Below are 23,041 nucleotides of genomic sequence, written 5' to 3' on the forward strand. Positions count from 1 at the left end.
TGTTGTACTAGCATAAGGCCCTAAACTACCTGGAAAAGCCCCTGATCCCTAGTTTGCAGGACTCCAAAAATCGTAGGAGCCACAGTAGCTCAAGAGCAGGGTTTTTAAGGGTGGGCGGCTGCCTGTTCTGTGAAATAGAATGACTGAAGACACTTTTGCTTCAATACTTTCCTGGCTGGATAAATGGGAAATGAGTATGTATTTTGCTTTGCTGAGTTTTGTTTAAATGTATTGCTTTTTGTGTTTTTAACTGTATGTTGCTGTTTTTATTGTACAACACCTTGAGAGGATTACTGTTATTCATACCATTAAACAACCATGAGCAGCCCCAGTTTATACCCAGTCAGTTTCTCTTTCGTGTTAGGAAAGCAGGGCAGCCCAACCACTGTGCAGCTATGGTACATTTTGCTCATGGCTCTTGAAGATACCTTCCCTGGTATACAATACTTTGCCAAAGCTATTGCTGTAGCTGGGGAGGAAATGTAACCATAATGCTGAAGAATTTATATACCGATATAAAGCTTTATTGATTACCATAAAAAAATCTGTCAGGTACATACATTTGAAGAGTCAATATCACAGCTAGAACAGGTTATCTTTATAAATGCAAAGCTGTTTGGTTGTTTTGTTTTTACATTATTTTACAGATTTGTAGAACTAGCATACTATTCAAAGGTATATTAAGGTTAGTATTTTGCTCACACATTGGGGAAGTATGTAAATTGTACAAAACAGCATACAACATTAGAGTCCCCCTTTTTTTCATTCTACCCACAGAGATCCCCTTCATACCACCAAAGTGTTCATGCTCACAGCGCTTTTACTTTTTCTCCACAAGACAAACTTTAAATACTCTATTTTATTTACAGACCCACAGTAAGATTTTTCAAGAAATTACAAACCAGCTATAAAATATTCTGGCAGGTTTTACAAATTCATTCCTATTGTACAAAACTGTTAGATGACTAAAGTTTAAGAACATACAACTTAAATAATCAATGGAATAACTATGCACATGTTTGTACACAAACACACTTAACACTGTTTAACAGTTCTTAATGTGTTGCCTTTTCACACAATTATATTCCAAGGCTCACTCATACAGCTTTCATACTGTTACTCAGCCATTTAAATTGTGAGTGTTTATAGCAGCATATCAGTGGTACCAGAAAATCCGCACATATATATTTAAAACAAACATTCTACTAATTTATTAATCATCAGATAGAAAAAATACAAACTGCTAATTCATCTAAAGTGGCAACATTTTACACAACTGTGTGTAAGATGTATGAATTGTATTAGTTTCAGAACACATACCCTAAACCAGCAAAGTGTTATAAATTAAAATTCACTACAGAGAGTACTGACAGGTATGTTATTTACACTTTGGGTGAAATGTCAGCTTTGTATCAACTCCCAAAATTGGAAGCAGAGGCAACTAATCCACTAAAATAAACACAGTGTTCTGAATAAGTGAAGCTTGGCATAAATAGTATCCCTTAAGCCCACAGTGCAACTCTAGTAGGCACTTAACACAAAGCCCCACTTCGTACCACAAAATGTTTACGTACCAGTTCTATTGCACACTGCAGACCATGAAACTTAACGTGTGTGTTTTTATTTCATATTTAACATGTGACTTCCTCACATATAGAATTTTTAAATTTCTAGTTCCTATGGCAAAATGGTCACCCTGATCCAGCTAAAGGTTACAGGCACGTGGAAGCAGATTTCCACACAAGTATTCCACAAAGTGGGTGGACAACTTCATAAAAATGTGTACAATTCCCAGCCTTGTCCAACACATGGGGGTGTGCGCATGTAGCTCTTTGGGGGTAGTGAAATCCCATCAACTGACTGTCCAGGAGGGAGACCAAGAAGCTGGATTCAATTTACCCTGTCCACTCTCCTCCTCTCTCTGTTAAACAGCTGGTCTACAGAACTTCAGTCTTCAAAAGGTTAGTTAGGGGTGTGACCCTGGCTGTCCCAGGTATGCTGTGTTGGACTTGGGCCACCATTAGTTTGTTTTATTTAGAACTGCAATACATTTTTATATAAAAACTCCTCCAAGATAGAGGCATGGAGAAGATTTCAAACATTCCACAAAAGCTTTGGAAGAAGTCCATCTCACATCTTTCTGTATTTTGCACTTTTTTTTGCAATTACTATGACAGAACATACAAATCAAAGACTCAAGACACACACTCTACGGAAGGCACAGTTTGAAATATAAAGGAATAATTGCTATGTCTGACTAAAACTGTTCTTCAGCCCTTCACAAAGCTTGTAGACACAAGAAAGTATAATCATTCCTCCATTTCAGATTTCATCCTTCTATACTTTGCTAAAACCAGTAGCTACCAGAACATGGGATTGAGGTAACTCTGATGAGAAAGTCTGCAGTTCTGTGTTTGCACTATTCTAGAATTATTTTTTCCCAAATATCAAGCATTCCAAATTATGATTTTGAAATGGGACAAGGATTAAGAGGTAAGAGAACAGAGAACATGGAATGACAGCAGGTACTCTGGTTTCATTTTAAAAATATGTGGGGGTGCAGAGAGAGAGAGAGGAAAAAAGAGACACAAGGGATAATCAGCTGCATAAAAATTCATCTACCAATGCTGGCAATTTTTCAAAATCGTAAGAATCAAAGAGGTCACTGATACCCTCCTCTTCGCCAAGACTGATCAAATAGTCTTCATGAAGTAGAGGCGGCAGCAAGCTTACAAATGGCCCTTCAAAACCTGATGCAATTTGGTCCTCTGTCTGCTGCAGAAGGTTGGTTGGAGAGGCCAATGGGGAGATGGTTGCTGTAGTTACTGAACAGTCAAGACTTCCCGAGTTATCAGAAATCAAATCTGTTTCAAGAAATAGCATTATTTTTAAAAAACTTGTAAGAGGGTTGCACACACGATTTTACAATATTAATGCATGTCAATGTTTTCCCACTCAGCCCTTCCCTTCAACGTCTATTGTTGCTGTCTCTACACAGCTTATCTTGGTAGACAAAACAATTTTTAAAATGGGTAAGTTGCTCTGAGCAACAAGAATGCATCAGAATGATTGGGATACAAGTCTTTCCCTCCCTTTGACTATGTTCAGAGCGGAACAGGGATGACCTTTAACACATGAGCAGGGATGCACTTGTTTAGGCCAAAATTGTGATCTCTGGCGGGGTGGGAATATTTCCTGGTGGTTGCTTCTATCAGGTGCAGAGTTCATCTCAAGATGCCACTGGAGAAGTCAGCACAGCTATTTAGTCTTTTGGCTATGCTAGTGTAACAAATGGATTTTTAAGGTTGTATTTGTTCAAAGTAGTCCTACTGAAATGAATGAAACCAAGTCAGCATTAAATTTCCACGGGTCTACTCTGAGTAGAACTACCATTGGATACAATACCAAGTCTCATGTGACCTTTTATAAAAAGAAAGAAGTTTCATTTCTCAATGCTGAATGTTACACACACAGCCTTCTATCTTAGTGGCCAAGAGGTGGACCCAGAACAACCAAATAACAATTATTCTGGAGATAAATGAAAATAAAGTTATCAGAGGATGGTTGTACGTAAAGCAGCCAGGCTAAAACTGAAAGCAAGGACAAGGCGAACGTCAACAGACACAGCTAAAGTTAACACTATCTTTTTCAACCAGCAGCTATTTGGAGTAATTACTGCAAAAAGAATGCCTTCCCAAATAGGGATGACATTTTATTGGCAAGATACACCCGGGTGATGGTGGGGAGGTCTTTAGCCCTTAACCCTCCCCCTCTTGCAACATACGGACATTATCTCCGCACACACCAGTTCTCCATCCTGCTAAGAAGAGAGGAGGGTTGGAGCAGGAGAAGCAGTCTTCTGATTGTAAATTGTGTTGTCTGCTTTTAATACTGCATGTTTACATTCTTGTAACCTGTCCTGGGAAGAGCAGGTAAGAGCAGACCCAGTAGATAGTTGCCTGGCCCTTGAAGAAGCAACGGTTGCAACTTGTGGCAAATGCACGTAGTGGCAATACCTTCCTTCCTGTCCCACCAGTCAAAAGCCACCTTCTGAGCTATGGAAAACTCATCTATCCTCTTTCCCTTTTTTGCTCTGCCTCACTTGCTCCGAGCATCACAAAAGTTTTGGAACTTGACAGAGCATGTCTCTTACAATAGACAAAAGTAGTCAGCCACCACTTTTAAGTGACAAGAGATAATTCATAAATGATATTACCTATCATGCATAAATAGACAGCTCATAGTGATAGCCTTTACATGTACATGCCTGAGTGTACATGCACAGCAGAATTAGTTTATGGTCAGTGATTTCCCACATCCACCAACCCAGACGGCAAGCTCAGGGCATGGAAGTACTTACAATCAAGGCTATATTCTGAATAAAGTATGACAATGTTGAGGGGGAAGGTACACCCCCCCCCCCCGTGGCATTCATACTTCCTTTAGTCTAAAGAAATCTAGCATTCAGCACATCATTTATTAACTGAACAGACTGAATTACACTTTCCCTTTAATTATACTTGGTCAATACAACTTTAAAAGGCAAAATGTTACCTTTGGAAACATTCCTTGAGATATTTCCATTATGATCCTGATCTTGCGTTTTCATTGGACTGTGGTAATCTGTTTCTTCTGGACACAAGTAAACTTCAATAGGCCCCTGGGTACTAGATAAGTGTATCAGCTTATTCTGCAAAGACAAAACATCCCCATTTTCAATATGTCTTCTGCCAACAAAATGCAACAAGCGGCTACTGGAGATTTATGGTTCATTTTTATAAGGTCCAGGGTGCTAATCAAAGTCAGTTTGTGTGGAAGAGTAACATGTTTCTGCAAGGGTCTGTGCACATTTAATCATGCAGGTGAGACTGCTATTCATTTACAAATGATATAAAAATCATGCGTAAGGAACAAGTGAATGGCACATTCTCTTCCTGAACATCAACCTTTGTCTCAGGACAACTTCATATGCAACCTCACAATCCATTTCACTCTTAATATACTAACAGTGCAAGTCTGTGCATGCCTACGCAGAAGTAAGTCCTACTAACCTCACTAGGATTTATGTATAACGACGGTAGCCTAACCTAAGGAAAAGCCCTGCGTAGGTTGAAAGCTTACAGACCAATCGAGAATTGGTCCAGCAAAATATACTGCTAATGCTAAACAGGCCAGCAGCAGAGCATATGCCCACAGAGGGCGCCCTCCACAGGTCACAGTTCAGGGTTAGGAGGGGGCGGGGAAGCTGCTGCCCACTCTCCTCCTGTTCCGGTCTGACCTGGCAGCAGAGTTACTGCAGCCAGGCAGGAGGTGCCTCGCAGCCCAGGAGGGTGGGCAGCAGCATGACCACTGATTCTCCAGCTCTCCGCCGCCGGGTCAGAAGTGACTTGGTGGCAGAGCTGCTGCAGTGGCCGAGGATGGTGGGCAGCAGCGCTGCCACCCACTCACCTGCTTTCCTTCCCCAGGTCAGGCCTGACCCGGGCCCCGTGGAGCTGCGCCAGGCACAAGCGCCGCAGTCAAAGTGCAGCTCCTTCTGGCATGGAGTCAGGTTCCAGTGAAGGAGCCTGCTGTGGGGGCCCCTGTTTGCACCCCCTCTCAATATTGGGCCCGGGAGCACGGTAACAGCAGCACCCCTCTGCTTGCTGCCCATTCCAAATTGCCCAGCTGAAACCTTCTTAGAGGGGTATTGCAGCGGTTCTTGCAATGGTTGATTTTGAAGTGTTACAGTACTCTTCCCCCCCCCCCCTTTTATTATAAGCCACTTTGATTCTTTTTGTGGAAAAGCAGCATACCAGTAAAATGGTGAATGAAAAATAAACGAATGTTAACGGCAGGTGGGTGTGGCCTGCCCAAAATGGCCTGGTGGACCAAACTGGGAGGCTTGGCGGGCCAGAGGTTCCTCATTGCTGTCTTAGAAGGTGGAAAAGCCAATTTTATTTTTTTTAACATCAAATTAGATTGAGAAAGAAGTGCAAGGTGGAAAGTCAGTTTAAGAAACAGCAAGGCACAAGGCACAAACACTACAATGAGTGAAATAATCAGAGGGGGTGGTAGCAGACCAACTTCTCAGGGAACAGAATGAGCAAAAAAAGATAAATGAGACAGCATTAACCAAGATCTAGTAGTCAGAAGGAAAGAGAGGCATAGAAGAATGATCTCCCAGGTTCCAGAAACCAAAAAATTAGAAGACTGCCCATTAGCATTTTTTATTGCCATATAGAAAAATGATCCCATTCAGTAAAGCTTATACATAAATATGGCATAAGACCACTGCAAACGTTACACATTGTGTAAGATTGACTTACAGAAGAAAAACCACAAGCATTTTATTCTTACCTCTATTGGGTCAGGCACTTCAAGTTTTGTTTCTGGAGGAGCTTTCACAAGTATGACAGTTTGGTCTTTAAGGCTACTTATTTCTTGAATGTCTTCGTATCTAACATAAGCTAATGTAAACTTTGTTAAAGAATTGTTCAGAAGCAGCCTTCAGTCACGTGTATCAGCACACTAAAGTAAATATTCTTACACTGTTCCCCCATCAAGGCTACCGTTAGCTGCTCTCTCCCTACTTCTAATACTAAATTTAAAAAATAAATAAGAATGAAACTGAAACAGCCCTGAAGTTGGACAAAGCGAGGAGCGATCTGTTGAGATTTCTTGGCTATACTTCACATTTTTTGATTATGAAATAATTTGTAAGGTTTTTAGAAATTACACCAACAAATCAGTCTTGTATTAACTAGAATCCAAACAGTGTTGAAGTGAGCTGCTACTGCAGAACATCAGTCGTAGTTTGAAAAATATCATTATTATAATTTATTTATTACCCACCCTTCACCCAAAGGTCCCATGGCAGGTTACACAATGAAAACAGTTTAAAACCGCTTACTTACATGTGATTTAAAATTATCAGAATAGCTATAAGTAAGCATCATGCCTGCTGCAGTATATCATTAATACCACCAATACAATCCACTACCCCTAGCCTTTAGAGAAATGTTAAGATTTCCCAAATGAGTTCAGGCTATCTGATATAAAAGGATATCTCCGATTCTCAGAATCTTCTCTTAGTAGCTTTAGGTCAAGAGAGCAGCTTTGTATCAACTCGTCCAACTTTTGCTCTTCCTGGTTGAGTTCTGCCACCTCCTTGGACAAGCCTTGACAGTGTGCCAACATGCCCCCAAAGTCCGACAGACTGCAGCCCCTACAAGACAAGTGAACAGACACTTCACAGGCATTCCTAAAGTTCCCAGGTCCAGACGAGAGAAGAGTTTCTCTTAAAACTTCATGTGACTATTCAGTTCAGAAGAAGCTGAGTGCTGAAGATTTGGCAAGTCGCATTGTCTGAAAAACTAGCACATCAAAGCAAGCTGGCGAGAGGTGAGGCTTAACAAGATCTCTTTTTAAAAACATTGTTTCACTTTATTCTATACATATACAGAGGGATTTCCAGATTCCACCCATGATTATCTCATTCCTCCTTCTGGAAGGATGGTGTGCCTTATGTGATGTGCAAAGATAACAAAACCATTTACTAATGGCATTTTGGGCATAACTTTCTTTTAGTGGCAGTGACTCTTGCTGCATGTTTGAAAACACTCTAGTTCCATTTGTTTTTGCGGTTTACTTTTAAGATTCAGTGTTTGCACATAATTATCAATAGCGAAGAGCTGCCGCGCCAGCTTGCTTTGCTCACTAACCCCACCTATCCCAATCCCACTTCCCCCACACCTGGCCAAGCCCTCCTTCCTTTACACCCAGCCCAACCCCCGAAGCTGCACACTTCCTTCACAGCACACTTTACTCCCAAACCCTTTTAAAGGAGGGTGGGAGGTGCTTCAGAGAGCTGCTTGCCAACATGCTCTCTGAAGCACCTCCCACTTTCCTATAAACAGTGCAGCCCCGTGAACTGTAGCATGATTACATTCTTGCAATTTCATTATATAGTGAGAAATGGGGGGGGGGGGGGGAGAGCCTCTTCTGGACCTTTGGGTAGTGGGGTGCTTCTCCACTTGGACCCAAGGCCAAGCAGGACCCCATGATAAGAGTTTCAGACTAAGAAAAAAATTGATTCTCACTTCTTAGTCCAACCATTATATTCCCTGTTTTAGAAGAATTAAGTCAAAGCACATAAGAAATGCACGTGTGCTGCAAAGTATCTTTTTGCCAAGAGATCAATACCATCAAGTATCAAAATTCTCAAGTTGAATGTATGCCACCGCCATATCTGGATCAAATTTAAAGTTCATCTCATTTAATGTGAAGTACATGGCTATGAACTGGAAACTTCTGGTTCAGATTTCAACTCAGTCATGAACTCATTATGTAGCTGTCGGGCAAGCCACTCTTCCAAGCTCACCCCCAAGTATCCACCACCATATTAAAACCAAATTTCTACTGAGGCTATGCTCAAGCTTCGGAACAAGCAAACTGTTATTGGGTGGCATGGGGGAGAAGGCAACATCTTGCATTCCTACATCCCACGATGTTCCCTTGCCTTCATATGCTTCCTATGCAAGAGGAACTGATTGAGTTCTCTCTCAACAGTACTGCTGGCGTAACCTGTGTACTTGAGCTGGGGGTGTCTAAACTCACACCTGCACCGTGCATAGACATCTCATGGCTTCCCCCAAAGAATCCTGGGAACCGTAGTTTGTTAAGGGTGCTAAAATGGCTCTCTGGAGGCAAATTGTATTTCCCACGATTCTTTGGGGGAAGCCATGACAGTGTGGCATAAATGTGCTTTTCATATGTATGGTATGGATGTGACCCAAATTGTCCCTGACCACAGCTCAAAATGCTTCATGTGCATTATTTAAGCAGAAGCTTAAACATGCAAAATTTGATCCCTTTCTGGATTGTAGCTCTGTATTACAAGTGTTTGTTTTTCCCCAACGCAAGTAAGTCCCCAGCCGTGGAAAGCTAGTGGATAAGGAGAGTAGAGGGCTCACTTCCCATAATATGCCAGTTTCTACACACAGAGAAGTTGCTTTTATTTTATGTTTTAAAGAAATGTGAAAATATGCCACCAACAAAATACAATATCAAGGAAAGGGCTGTGCTATACAATATTTTTAGATGTCTGAGTAAGCCATGAGAATGTAGCTGAATCACTTTGGGCACATCAGAATTCAGTTGTCTGTCTCCACTGGTAGCCAGAGGGCTCCAAGCAGCTCATAAGTAAAACATGTTGTAGGTTTGTCCACAGCACCTGACAAGCAGAGGGACGCTGCCTCTGAATAAGCCTCATTTGACCAAGTATTATGGGCAGTGGTTTGCAAGCCACCATTCCCTTTCCCAATGCATTCCATGTGATATGTGGCCTTGACCTACAGCCAATCCAAACATACACAGTCAGACCACGTCATAAGATACCTCCATGAATGGCAGGATTAAATTTCCCTGGGTGGGAGTCAACTATGTTTTACTCAGAGTAGATTTAACTTAGCGGTGTTCATCGATTTCAGTAGGCCTACTCTGAGTAAAGCTTAGTGGAATAACTCTTGTTATCCTCCAGCATACAAAATACTTTCGTGAAAATGAAATGTGAAAGTGCAAGGCCGTCCTGTAGGCAACAAGAATATAGCACTAGGATACTTACATCCACTGAATGTTGTTCTTGGATTTTTTTTTAATGAGGTGAATGCCTTCCAGGACATTGGTGATGTCATAAATCCTCCTTTTTTGTACCTTAAGGACTTCTGCTGCTTTGTTCAAATCTACGACACCGTCTGGGGACTGGCTCAGAAGCTGAACAAACTTCTTGGTGAGAAGACCCAGCGATGTATCGTATCGCGTCTTTTCTGAAGGGGATTTGGGAGCTTGAAGAAAAATTAAATTTATGATGATTATGAAGCTGGTGTTAAATCTCTATTTTAAACCTTCGGAGTCATTGGGAGTAATCATGTGCATTGTACACGGGACCACTCAGAGCCAGTTCAACATTATACATCCACAGAGTAGCTAGGCTCGAGTACCTTTTTCCATTGCTTTTCTCGAGACATGTTAACTTTCAAGCCATATCTATTGTATAAAGAAAAAACAGTGTGAATAAGCTGGAGGTATAGCTTTGTATGTAAGAGAAAGGTAGAAAGTGCTTCATGATTTTGTGCATCACCAGCTTGAAAATAACAAGCTAACAGAAGCTTTAAAAACAGTTGCCTCGGTTAAACCACCCTCCAGTTATGACAGATACCTCTCTGTTGTGACATTCAATGTAACTCTTAACATGTTATGCATTTATTTTGAATGTGTGTATCCTGCATTGTAGCCCCAAGAGCAGCTTTTAAAAAAATCTGCATTCACATTCAAAATAATTTGCCCATATAAATCAGAAGCAACATGGCGGGCACATTTATTCAGAAGGCTCAGTCTATGATGGAGACAAAAGTTCCCTCACTTGTACTAGGCAGTTTCCAAGCAACAGTCCTACTGAAGACTTCAAAAGCAAGGGAGTGAGGCAAATGGCTAGAACTCACTCAATGCATGATGAACGTCAAGCCTTTCTTTGTTGGCAATAACCTTGATTTTCCACAATTCTAGAACATGAGGGGACAAGTAGCCCCCACTTCAGAAGATTTCCTTCCAAGTCATGGAGGGCAATTGCAAAGTCAACCCACATGCTCATTTTCATCTGCTATCCACTACCCTCACATGTTCACTTTCCACAAGCTAGAGAACACATGAAGAAGACTAATATCTAGCTCAATAGCAGTACCTGTGGCCCTCCAGATACTTTGAGATAGAATCACAGACTTGTACAGTTGGATTGGACTACAACTCCCATCAACCCTGACCACCGGCCATGCTCACTGCGGCTGATAGGGAGTATAAGCATATCTGGGGAGCCAAAGCTTCCTCACCCCTGATCCTGCATACATGGGTAGAACAAAAATGCAATGTGAGACAGGGGGTGATAATTTTAGTCAGAGCAAAACAACCATGAAGGGTACCTGAGAACACACTGAATGCATTGGCTTGATCAATGGGCAAGGAGCAGTGATTACATTCAAAATCCAGAACGGTAACATGCTGCTTTGAAGCTCTTTGCAACACATTTAACAAAAAATGTTCCTTACTTTTGGGACTATCTGGACTTCTAGTTGCAGCTCTCCCTTTCCCCTTCGGCGTTCTTAGTCCTTCAGCCAGAAACTGCTGTCCGCTTCCTCCCAGTTCCAGTCTTCGCTTTGCCTGTCAAAAGAGCAGAGTTCTCGTAAACAGCAAAATCAACCTTATAAGATGAAGTTGTGCTTTACAGGACCTAGAAATTATTATAGTAAGGAGGTGAGCCAGGAAATCCATGTATCTTTCTCAACTTCTTAGGTGCCTGTAGATATTGTAGAATGCTTTTATTTTGTTGCAGATACTCCCCCCCCCCCCAAGGCTCCCTCTTAATGGTGTTCTGTAACATAGAAATTCACATGTGCTTCAAGTTGAAAGCCTGCATATTCCTGCATTGATTAGGGCATAGAATCATAGAACTATAGAGTTGAAAGGGACCCTGAGAATCATCTAGTCCAAACCCTGCAATGCAAGAATATGCAGACGTCTCATGCAACTGGCACATCATGAGGCTCGGATCTGAGGCCCCCCAAAACAAAGACTGTGATCACAAAGTTTTCCCCACCTCCTCATTATGCAGCTGAAGCAAATAGTTCACTATCTCCTCCTTTCCTAGTGCCATAGCAAGACAGCTTTCACCCTTCCTATGTCCTTCAACTGTCTGCCCTGGATCACAAACAAGATTCAGCAGCTGAGTGAATAACCCACCATAGTTGCATTCTAACTGGGTTACTTAGTCTGTATCAATGATGCTTTGCTACACAACCTAAAGTTGCTTCTGCTAAACTCTTCTTCCAAATATATAACTTCCTAGTATACCACACCAGGCTTCCCCTACATGCAGATAGCTTGAAGTTCTAACGTGGCAGCTACAGATAAAGTTCTGTGGGCATCGTGACAACTGTAGGGGCTGACTTTAGCAGTATCAGTATTTCCAAATCATGCAAGTACAGTTGTTTTGCCAAGTAAAATTATCCCGTTATAGAAGAGTATCTATGTTCACCATGTCTCCATATTCACTATGTTAAAACAAGCCAAGTTTTATATGGTAGCCTCAACTCTATTCAATCAATTCTGGGGTATGCATTTTATTTATTTCCTGCGTTTTATTATAATCGTGATTATTTTAATTTGTCAGAAAACCAAAAAAATGGCCAACATACACAATGAACACAGGTTAACTGAATGCTGTTAGCTAGAAACAAATGTTGTAAGACATTCTAGGTTTTTCATTTGACCTAGAATATCAGGCAGACTAACATTTTCACGGACCTCAGTAGCAAAGCTCACTACCACAGTGGCGACATTTGTCAAACACAACACACATGCAGACAATATCAGGTTTGGCACCATAAACTTTGTAAAATTGCCTAATGAGACTCATTGCTATTCCAATCCTTTTTTTATGGTGGTAACCATAGATGGGGTGAGAACAGCTTTGAAATACTACCAAAACATTTCAGTCATCTTACGCTTAAGTCTTTGGGGACTAAGTGTTTTCCCACAAAACCGAGCTCCAAACTTGCCACCATGTTTTGATTCACTAAAAATGAAACTTTTTGAGAAATATGGGCAAAAAAGGAGCAACAGCTCAGAGAAGAATACATGCTTTGCAAGAAAATGGAATCAAGTTCAGTTCCTTAAACATCTCTTTGAAATACTGTGGTATTTCAGGTTACATACGCTTCAGGTTACAGACTCCACTAACCCAGAAATATTACCTCAGGTTAAGAACTTTGCTTCAGGATAAGAACAGAAATCGTGCAGTGGTGGCGCAGCGGCAGTAGGAGGCCCCATTAGCTAAAGTGGTGCTTCAGGTTAAGAACAGTTTCAGGTTAAGAACAGACCTCCAGAACGAATTAAGTTCTTAACCCGAGGTAGCACTGTAATATTGACCTGTAGACCTAAGCTGGTGTCTAAGACCTTGAAAATCCATTCCTAGTGTTGGGTAAGATTTGATATAAAGACAGCTCTTTATATCTTAACATACTTCTGTGGTCACCATATTAATCTGATGCCATCCCTTTAGTCGTCTGTCTTTGTGGGCTATATTAACACTTCTACTGCAAAGCCCTAACATTTGACTTAACTGAAGGCCTCCATTCTAACAGAAAACATGTTCAAGTAGGAAATTTCCAAAGAACCACCACGAAAGTTAAGCTTACTTATAAAGTATGTAATATGAAATACAGTTCATGTTAGGTTAGTTCAGAGATAGGTCCCCCACTAGTTAATTTGACACTCAACACACCTTTCCATCACACACGCATTTATATATTGGCATGAGCACCGCCATTAAAATGAGAGCATTTAGAAAAGGCTTTGAAATCTGCAACTCCCCAGATGTGTATGGACTACAGCTCCCCCACCATCCCTAACCACTGACCATGCCAGTTGGGATCAATGGGAGTTGTAGTCCAATTAACATCTGGTGAGCCACAGTTCCCACCCCTGCTTTAAATATCTCGAAGCAAGGGCTGTGAGAATGACTGGCCTACTACTGCAGAATTTAAGGAAATCCACACCCCATTCTAAAGATGCACACTTCATATTTATTGACACAGTCCATTTTGGTTTCAGGTATGTATACAACAGTACAGCTGACTCTTAGGGGTTGTTTCCACAACTGTGTAATTTTGTCTCCTTTGAAGTGCACCAATCTTCAGCTGCTTACAGAAGAAGCCGTAAAACTTTTGAGCTGGCTGTTAGATTTGGATTTATATGATGGGGTAGGCATTGGAAGATTGAAAGGGTTTCAGCTTTGTTATGTGGGCTTCTTTTTCTGGTAGTTATTGGACACAGAATTTAAAAGTAAACCATGGATCTGCTGAAACCTGCCTCAAGATATGTGTTTGTGTGAGCAGGGGGAGGGGGGGATTTAATAATAACTCAAACAGCACCTTCAGCTGCAAATTGAAAATGCAAATATGCAAGTCTTGAACATAGCAGTCACAATCTCAGCAGCCACTTATTTCCTGAAAGATCTTGGTCTGCAACAATTCAGATGTTGAAAACTACAAGAATTACATTGAGGTGAGCACGTACCTAGAGATATCCATGCCTTCTACAATGGCCAACACCCTCCACCCATTAACAAACTACAGAATTCAAGCCAATATATATTTCACACAAATTAAATATATGATATGGGACATGGGTGGCGCTCTGTGGTCTAAGCCACAGAGCCTAGGGCTTGCCAATCAGAAGGTTGGCAGTTCAAATCCCTGTGACGGGGTGAGCTCCCGTTGCTCGGTCCCTGCTCTGCCAACCTAGCACGTCAAAGTGCAAGTAGATAAATAGGAACCGCTCCAGCGGGAAGGTAAATGGCGTTTCCGTGCGCTGCTCTGGATCGCCAGAAGCAGCTTAGTCATGCTGGCCACATAACCCGGAAGCTGTACGCCGGCTCCCTCGGCCAATAAAGCGAGATGAGACCCGCAACCCCAGAGTCGGTCATGACTGGACCTAATGGTCAGGGGTCCCTTTACCTTTACCTTTAAATATATGATGTACTTTAAAAGGTGCTGTGTTTTCATCAGTTAACAATAACCACAGTTGGGATGATACATGTTGTGGTTGAACAGCAACATAATCAAAAGCATCCAAGTGTCTCCTTGGTTGAAAAGAAGTCCCCAAGGCCAGCTGAGGCTTGTTCTAGTCACACTAAACTATAGTTTGGCAGATATCTGAAGGTGGCCAGTGAGCTATTTGGATCCTGGTCTTACAGTTAACCTGTAAACATATAAATAAGGGTATTAAGCCTGTTGACTTTTCTACTTCAGTCATTACAAGCTAACCTGGAGTTTGCAAAAGACAGCTGGATGCTGACATCTTCCATAAGGTGGCAACCCAAAAAAACAACCTGAAATGGCTTCTGAAATAACCTGAAATGGCTTCTGAAATATCACAGAAACCATTTTAAGTACAGAATGGTTACCAGTGACTTCCAAGTACATGTAACCTTACCTTTGCAGCTGCACTAGCATGACTCATATGGAAACCCTCATTCTAAATTGCAAGTTTCACAGTTTTATGTCATAATCTCATGCCCATCTACTGAGAAATAAGTTTGCATAGGATTGCAGGCTTAGGCACTTTCTGTAAATCAAGTTATTTGAAAAACACAGAACTCCATCTATGTTTTTCAGCCACCAACATAATTCATGAATAAAACGTAGTTAACAGTGTTTCCTTGAAGCTTTAGTTCCCCTTATCATAAATTGCATACCAGCAAAGGGGAGGGTTAAATTATGGGGAGGAAAAATAGCAAGGCGATGGGAGTTTGGTTTTATTTAAGTGTGAGCTGTTGGTTTCCATTGATTTCTCAGCAGCTTTTGGCACCATTGACCATGGTGCCCTTCTGGAGCAGGAAACCATGGTTAATGACTTTTTGACAAGCCTGGGTATGAAGCCAACTTCACAGCATTGCTCCATATCCTGTATTGTTCTGAAGCTTTTAACCATAGTTTCTGGGTCTGAACTAAATGGGAAACCAGAGTTAATGGGAGATTTTGCTTCTGTGTGCTGCCTAGATTAAAAAAGGGAATTATACATAGACACGCCTTTGCAACTACCAGTAATTCAGCATGCATGTATTTTGTATTTGGGAGTCCACTTAGAGTGCAAAACCTAACATGAGAAGCAGACATAGGCTAAATATGTTCATAATGGAGTACCCCTTTTGCAAATGACAAGTTATTTCCATATAAAGCAATCAAAGCAGAATATTCCTTTCCAGAAACACAAATATTCCTAAACTCCTGATTTCATCACTTTCCCCCAAACATTTAAGAGCATAGCTTGAATGATTGGTTTACATGAGAACTGCTCCAATACTAATAAGCATAAATGTTTAAAATTATGGTCTCATGCTTTCAATAAACCTTTTAAAAGAATGTTAAGTAGAGCCCTGCTAGATCAGGTCAGTGGACCTGATCCAGTCCAGCATCCTGTTCTCACAGTGGTCAGCCAAATAGGACCTGAGCACAATAGCACTTTGGCTACTTGTGATGCCCAGCAGCTGCCTCCGACAGCCGAGGTAGAACATAGCAATCCAGGTGTGGAGTTGCTGAATGTGGAGAATATTTCAGAAACAAGAACTTTACTGCCACCCTCCCCTCAGCAATAATCTCCAAAGTACTATCCTTATAATGGCTTTACAGTTGAAGAGAATGGGTTTTTTTTTAAATGCCGAAGTCCTTTGCAAAAGCAGCCTTCATTTTAAAGGTGTAAGATTGTGCTTTGAGACACTCCTAAATATTTCAAAGAGCAGATCATATAAACAGCATTTTAAACAGAAAAAGAGAGATCACTTTTGCCGATCAGGCGGGAAAAGGTGATTTTTTTAAAGTCAGGCTTCCTCAACCTCAGCCCTCCAGATGTTTTGAGACTACAATTCCCATCATCCCTCACCACTGGTCCTGCTAGCTAGGGATCATGGGAGTTGTAGGTCAAAAACATCTGGAGGACCGAGGTTGAGGAAGCCTGTTTTAAGTGATTCACCAAAAGCTTCATTTTTGCTGCTGCAGACAGCTATATTCTAAAAGAATGAAAAACTGTGTGTGTGTGTGTGTTTTAAACTCTCCTGAAATGCAGGTGGGTAGAATAGCTCTATGACATGCAAACCCCTACCCAAGAGAAAAATTCATCTTTTTTTTTTTTTTGAAAGATTGTATTAAATGTTCAGGTAGGAAGATATTGAAAATGATCAATTTGTATGCTGCTTCTATCCCTCTCACAATCCAAAATTACTAATGGATTCACTGCCATTCCTTGGTGAATTGCTTATCTTTTAAACAGACTCTCATTGGCTGCTCTTTTTCACCATCATTTCACTTGTAATATCCAGTTTCCTAGAAATCCAGACACATTTTAGGGGTGGAGGGAGATATGCATTTCCATCTGGAAACAAACCCAGCGTGTCACTTCAGACATGCACTAAGCCACACTCCCTGTAACTAACGTCAATGGGCCACAGCACTCAGGAGTATGTGTCTGTTAAAAGCAATTAGCTGCCTTAAAAAAGATTGGAATACTTACCATCCTGCAGATGAAGGGTAGTCAATGCAGTGCCTTCCAGATGTTGTCAAACTCCAAATCAATTATCCCCTGTCCTCGTAGGCAATCATTAGTTGATGGGAGTTATAGTTCAGCAACATCTGGATGGCACCCTGTCAGCTAGCCCTGCTGTAGATGGTATCTGAATCATAGAATCACCTTATCAGGACCAAAAGGAGAGCCCTAATTTAAAATAAAGCAATCAAAGCACTAATTATCTCAGTGTCCAATTCCCCAAATCAGTTCAAACCTACTTCACTTTAAGATGCTACTTAAGAAATATGAATGGTCCAGTCTTAAGGAAAATATAATTCAAATGAAGCACCACTGATTTTACTTTTTGTCAACATGAGCAGGATAAGACAGCAAGCTGCACAGGCAGTGTACCCCAATACACAAGTTCATCCCCCCACTGAGTAGTGAACAGTGCAATCCTATGCCTGTCGACTCAGACAGGGCTTACACCCAGACAAGTGTGTACAGGACTTCAGTCTAACAAGTCCCATCAATTTAAACGAGGCAAAACAAGCGTTCTCTGAACTGGGCCCAGTATTTTATAACCGCTTCTCTCAACTTAACCCTTGTTTGATTTCTTGTCCATTTTAAAGCAAATGTACCACTTTAGAGCAAATGCACCTTCCATCACTATCAGAATTTTATTTCTATTTCTTTGAATAGATTATGTCTCATCCCCATCTTACCCAGATACCTTGCTTGGGTTGTTTTTCTGAAACAGGCTACTTCACAATCCTAATACACCTACTAACATTTGAGTGCTCGTATAGTTAAGAAGCCGTAACATACCTTGCTGTTCTTAGGAATCTACAACTCAAATTCTGCCAGAGAATCAAACCACTATTGGAAACAATAATCTTGGGCATCACAGACCTAAGAGAGACCTACTTGCTCACAGAAAACTTTTATGTGGGAGGTTATGGTTAGGTTGAACTGCCCTAAAGAATAAAAGGCCACAATCTTACCTCACTTACCTGGAAGTAGCCCAAATGAAGTAAATAGTGCTTTTAAGAAAAATTTGTTAGGATTGCACTGTTAATCATTAACTTTCACAGCTCTCAGATCTTAATCACTTAGGCACAGATCTTACATCTAACTTTTCCATTTATATCGAAATTATCCTAGATGATCAGAAATCCTACTTAGAAGATTCTGTAAGAGGCCATGATAGAACCAAAGGTCCCTTTTCTCTAGGTTCTTATGAGTTATGTATTAGTTTAATTCAAGCCTTAGCCACTTCCATGATGGGCTACAAGCATTTTCACTATGCAATGAGGCAAGGAAGGCTTTGCAGAATTTGGGATTTAATTCTTCTGCCCCCACACCCATGATATGCCAGTTGATATGCCACAAACTAGTAACATTGTGTGAAACTGTCTAGCAAAGCTGATTTTTAACATTCTAAGCAGTATTTGCAGATAGTGCTCAAATATTCATTTTTCCACTCCACAGCAAGCTTCAAGTTCTAGAGGAATACAAACTGCTGGCACAGCTCTAAATGTGTATCTTGATTTAAGAGAATATAAACTATGCCTGTATTTAGTTTATTCATAGTTTAAAATCTGAAATTGTCACAGGATCATAGTAGTTCCTTGCCCTGATCCAACTCTAATCAGATTCTTAAAAAAAAAAAAAAAAAAAAAGATACATAGGCAAGACTACTTGCACCCAAAACACGGGTACAAATAAGCATCCCAGTGAAAGCAATGCAGTTAGATAGTATCCTCTTTCAATGTGTATTCCAATGCATGTCCTATTTGTACAAGTACTGTACTTCCCTATCCAGGAAGTGATATGAATACAACCATCTACTTGCCCATAGTTTGTTTCAGTCATATAAGTTCAGACTCTTACTTTCCAAAGTCTGTGTATTTGTAGAGCACATAATCAACAATAAACTGTCACTAGAAACACTATGGTGTCCTTTTTTTCTGGTATACATTGGGGACTTTAATGCCCGCCACAATATAGAAAAGGCAGAAAAAATAATTCTATAAAATTATAGATCATATTAGTTGATAAATCATTAACCTTCACTACATTAGCTATATGAGACCCCAGAACTTCTGCCATGCAGATGCCCCAACAGATGACATAGAAAAAGGTCGTTGAAGGTAAAGTTTTTGTTAAATTACTTCTCTAAAATGTCACCTAAATTAGTGCGATGTACTGGAGTGCCCAGTCACCATGGGCAAGGGCCTAGATCACAGAATCTGCTCTCAGGAACAGACAACCCATTTGTGAGCAGAATTAGTGGTAGAACGAGGATTTGTACATGTGTTAAATCATTCTAATATCTATACTTGTAGACACTACCACTGGAATAAGAAGACTGTTCTTCTCATTGAAAACCATACAACCATCATGTTACAAATAGGCTTTCTTCACAACACAAGTAATCATCTGCTACTTGACAGACAGACAGAGTTTCTATGGGACCAATACTATGAAAGACAATTGGGCGATCAGTTTTCCAGATTCAATACCATTTGGTAGTACATGAAATATATCTGCACTATGGCAGATGCCTGGCTTGATGTCATCAAGATTTAAAGCCTTATCTCACCATCCCAAATCCCTTAGAGAGCATGCTTCATATGACAAAAGCTTATATTAACACTCTCCAATTTACAGAAAGTGTCCATTAGGCCATTTTAATGTGATTCATACATACATTTTAATTCTCACTGCACATTTAACCCAGAATTGCCATAGTGGTGAGATGGCATTTGTTTGATTATTTTAATAATCTGATTTGAAGGCTGATAATGGGAAGATAGATGGAACCATTCACTTTATTTAAAAGGAGTTGAAATTTGGGTTGTCTTTCTCTTTCTCTTCCCCTACCCTCCAATCCTGTCAGTTGGCTATAGGCCTTCTCTCAACTGAGCGAACAGCCAAGACAAAAAACAAAACAGAGATGATCAAGCCAACAGTCATGTTGTGGGTATAAGCCTCAGCCTAAAAAAGAAAGGTTCAAATGTTAGATCATACAAAATAAGTGGTGTGGTATCCTACATCATCAAAACAATGTCATGGTGATTGGGGCAAGAAAGGTCATTCCCACAAGCATGCATACATACTGTCAAGAACTCTTTTCAAACCTATCAGTGTAAGCCTACTTAGCTACCTGACAATACCCATAGAAAGGCTCAAAATTCAACAAACAGAAGAGGCCTTCTGGTCCAGAAAGGCCCAAAATAGGGCTGCCCCAAAGTTGAAGACCACACCTAGCAGCTTCCCCATTTTATGGCTGTGTCCTATTTTGCAGGCCTACATTTCCTTACACAGCAAGAAGAAAAATGGGGTTCTGTTCCTGCCTCTTATCTCCCCACTGCCACTTGTATATCCAAACTTCATTTTGTTTCTGAACTACCAACTCCTGTGGAAAGTTTATAGGTTATAACAAACAGGTACAAAAAGGCCTCCAGGAACAGCTTCAGAGGAGAAGTCGAGAGGGTGCAGTAACTTAATTATTCTGTAGCCTACAAACCACATTCCCACAGTTTATAAGCCTAACACAACAGGGTTTTTCCAACTTAAAGGGGGGAAAAACACTCCATTCCTCACAGAGATCACCCTTCCACCACCTTATCAGTAAAGAAATTATAATCGAATTATACTTAACAGGAAGGAGGGGGGGAGAGAAGAAGAGTTGGAAACAAGACAAGTGGAAGTTTCAGTTTGAAACCCCGCACTGACCCAAGCTCACCCCACACACCCTGACCCCACACCCAAGCCCTGAAGTCATTTCAAACATGAAGCGGCACACAGGCAACGGTGGCCTGAAGCAGTTACTTGAACCGTCCCAACTTTCAGGGAGTCATCTCCAGTGACAGGCAGAGGCCCAACTCAGCTCAGCCACAGGAAGGAAAACACCGCATTCAGGGGCGGGGAGGGTGACCCCACGGTCATTCCAGTCGAGGGGCAAGATGGGGGGGAGGGGAGGGGGTACTTTTTAAATATAACCTAGCACCCCAACTTTAATGCCCCCCCCAGGAAAAGGACAGTGCTTGAATTTTGAGAAACTCTGCCGGGAAAATGAAACACAGTTCCTTCAGTGGGTGGCCAGTTCTGAAAGTGCCCGACCCCCCCCCCGCACCCCCAAAGAGCCCACACGCCCCCCTCCCCCAGCCTACCTGCTGCAGGGGCATTTCCAAGCCTAGCGGCGCCCCCCGGCAGCTCCCAGAGTTGAGAAGCAGGAAGGGCCGCGTGTGCGAGAGAGGGAGGAAGGCAGAGACCCGGGCACACGCGCGCTGTTGTGTGTCCGGGTGTGCGTTGCGCTGCGCGGTTGCCCAGGCCAGAGGAAGAAGGAGCGTGTGTGTGTGTGCGCGCGTTTGTGTGTCCCCCTCCCCCCGCTCGGCTCCGCGCCCCCCTCCTTCCCTCTCCCTCCTTCGCCCGGCTCCCAGTCACAGACGCGGCCTCGGCGCACGTGTGCGAAACGTCACCGCCGCCGAGTCCGGGGGTGAAGCGAAAAGGAGACCAGCGGGACAGAGAGCCTCCCCCTTCCCCCACGGCCATGCTGCCGAGGCAGACCCTGAACCCCACCCGCCGCCCCCAGGAAAGGGGGGGCAGCAGGATCGCGCGCCCCCTCCCCACGGCCAGTGCAGGCGCACACAAGAGCCCAGGTCCCGTGCCCCGCGCACCCCGCTCCGATGTCACTGGTGTCCCAGCCCGGCAAGCACGCTGCTTGCAGCACCGGCCTCTGCTACGCTCTCTTTGTTCCAGCCACCAGAAGTTGAGGGGGGAGACAGGCGCAAGAGACGCCTCCCCCCCCCCGACCCTCTTCCTTAAGGGAACTGCACCCGCGGCCCCCCCTGCGTGTTTTTTGCACCGGGTGGGGAAGACTCTGATCGCTTCCCTCCCCCCACAATCCCGGCCCACAAGAACCCACCCTGCGCCAAGAGGAGCCAGGAAATAATAATAATAATCATAATACAGTAATAAAGTTTCTAGCAAAACAGAGCGATCCAAGGCAAGCGGGGTTCCTCTGTCACCCCACCCCCCACCGTGGGAGGAGGGCTGAGCCCAGCCAGACATGCACAAGATTGGGGAGGGAGGGAGGCATTTACCGAGGGTCGGCCTGCACTTTCCAGGGCGGTCTGCAGCAACACCGTCCGTCCGGCGGGCCCGTGCGGGGTGCAGCACAAGGCGCTGCCGCTGCTCACGAGACTGGGCCGGGCGCCCGCCGCCCCGCCGCCCTCCGCCCCGGGAAAGCAGGAGGAGACCCAAGGCGCCCCCAGCGCGGATGCCCCGGAACTGCTGCGGATCTGGAGGAAAGCAGCGGCGGGAGCGAAGCGGGCAGGGAAGCTGACGGCGACGGCGGAGGCCGCCGCCGCGGAATCCATGGGAGCCGAGGGCGGCCGAGCAGCGAGGGCGTGCGGCTGCAGTGCTCTCCTCCGCATCCTTCCCCTTGTGGGTCTGCCTGCGCCCCGAGCGGAGTCTCCTCCCACCCTTGGCGCTGCTCCGCCGCCGCCGCCGCCCCCCGCCCGGCCTGCCCGGCTATTCGCCGCTCGATGCCCGCGCCGGACTCGAAATGGTCCGGGCCGGGGGTAGCGGGGGGTCTGCGGCTGCCGGAGGCGTCGTCGCGAGAGCGAGCGAGCCCGCGCGGCGGGCAGATGCCACGGATGGAGCCCGGCCGCTGCCGCGCGCTGGGGCTGCCTGGAAAATGGCTCCAGGAAGCAGCGGCGGCGGCTGCCGCTGACAATGAATGAAGGGAAGGGAGAAGGGTTACGCGCCAAGAGCCTCCCGCGAAACTCAGATTTCCCGCCCGCTTTTCAAATCAGATTTGCATAGCCAGGCCCCCTCGCCACGCCGAGCCTGCAGCGCCGTCTCATTGGTTTGCTCTTTCGGCCGGGCCTTCCAATCGCGAGGGGCTTCGGGACTTTGCCGGCTCCTCATTGGGCTGCCA

The 23,041-nt window shown here is 43.3% G+C and overlaps 1 protein-coding gene across 4 annotated transcripts; it reads right to left on the reverse strand.

Annotated features, from left to right (window-relative positions):
* Positions 1–502: 502 nt before the first annotated feature.
* On the reverse strand, positions 503–22,631 carry E2F3 (E2F transcription factor 3). 4 transcript variants are annotated; one of them, XM_081014244.1, is made up of 7 exons: positions 22,203–22,631; positions 11,079–11,190; positions 9,602–9,821; positions 7,044–7,204; positions 6,337–6,449; positions 4,555–4,690; positions 503–2,864 (listed from the first exon to the last, which is right to left on the reverse strand). In XM_081014244.1, the coding sequence occupies exons 1-7, from the start codon at positions 22,533–22,535 to the stop codon at positions 2,599–2,601; spliced, it is 1,341 nt and encodes a 446-aa protein (XP_080870370.1). In that variant the 5' UTR covers positions 22,536–22,631; the 3' UTR covers positions 503–2,598. The 4 variants fall into 4 exon arrangements, with proteins under 4 accessions (XP_080870370.1, XP_080870372.1, XP_080870373.1 ...); XM_081014246.1 differs by lacking the exon at positions 22,203–22,631 and adding an exon at positions 21,270–21,497; XM_081014247.1 differs by lacking the exon at positions 22,203–22,631 and adding an exon at positions 11,770–12,805.
* Between the last annotated feature and the right edge of the window lie 410 nt (positions 22,632–23,041).

The sequence above is a fragment of the Podarcis pityusensis genome (genome assembly GCF_964106645.2).
Source record: "Podarcis pityusensis genome assembly, chromosome: 7".
NCBI lineage: Eukaryota > Metazoa > Chordata > Lepidosauria > Squamata > Lacertidae > Podarcis > Podarcis pityusensis.

Bases quoted from the DNA above. Each gene is read 5' to 3' on its own strand.
- E2F3 (XM_081014244.1), bottom strand. From the start codon at position 22,535: ATGCGGAGGAGAGCACTGCAGCCGCACGCCCTCGCTGCTCGGCCGCCC. The intron at 11,191-22,202 runs GTAAATGCCTCC...CTCTTTTGACAG, and splicing joins AAAGTGCAGGCCGACCCTCG to GCAAAGCGAAGACTGGAACT. The intron at 6,450-7,043 runs ATCCTTTTATAT...CAAAGTTTACAT, and splicing joins AGATTCTGAGAATCGGAGAT to TAGCTTATGTTAGATACGAA.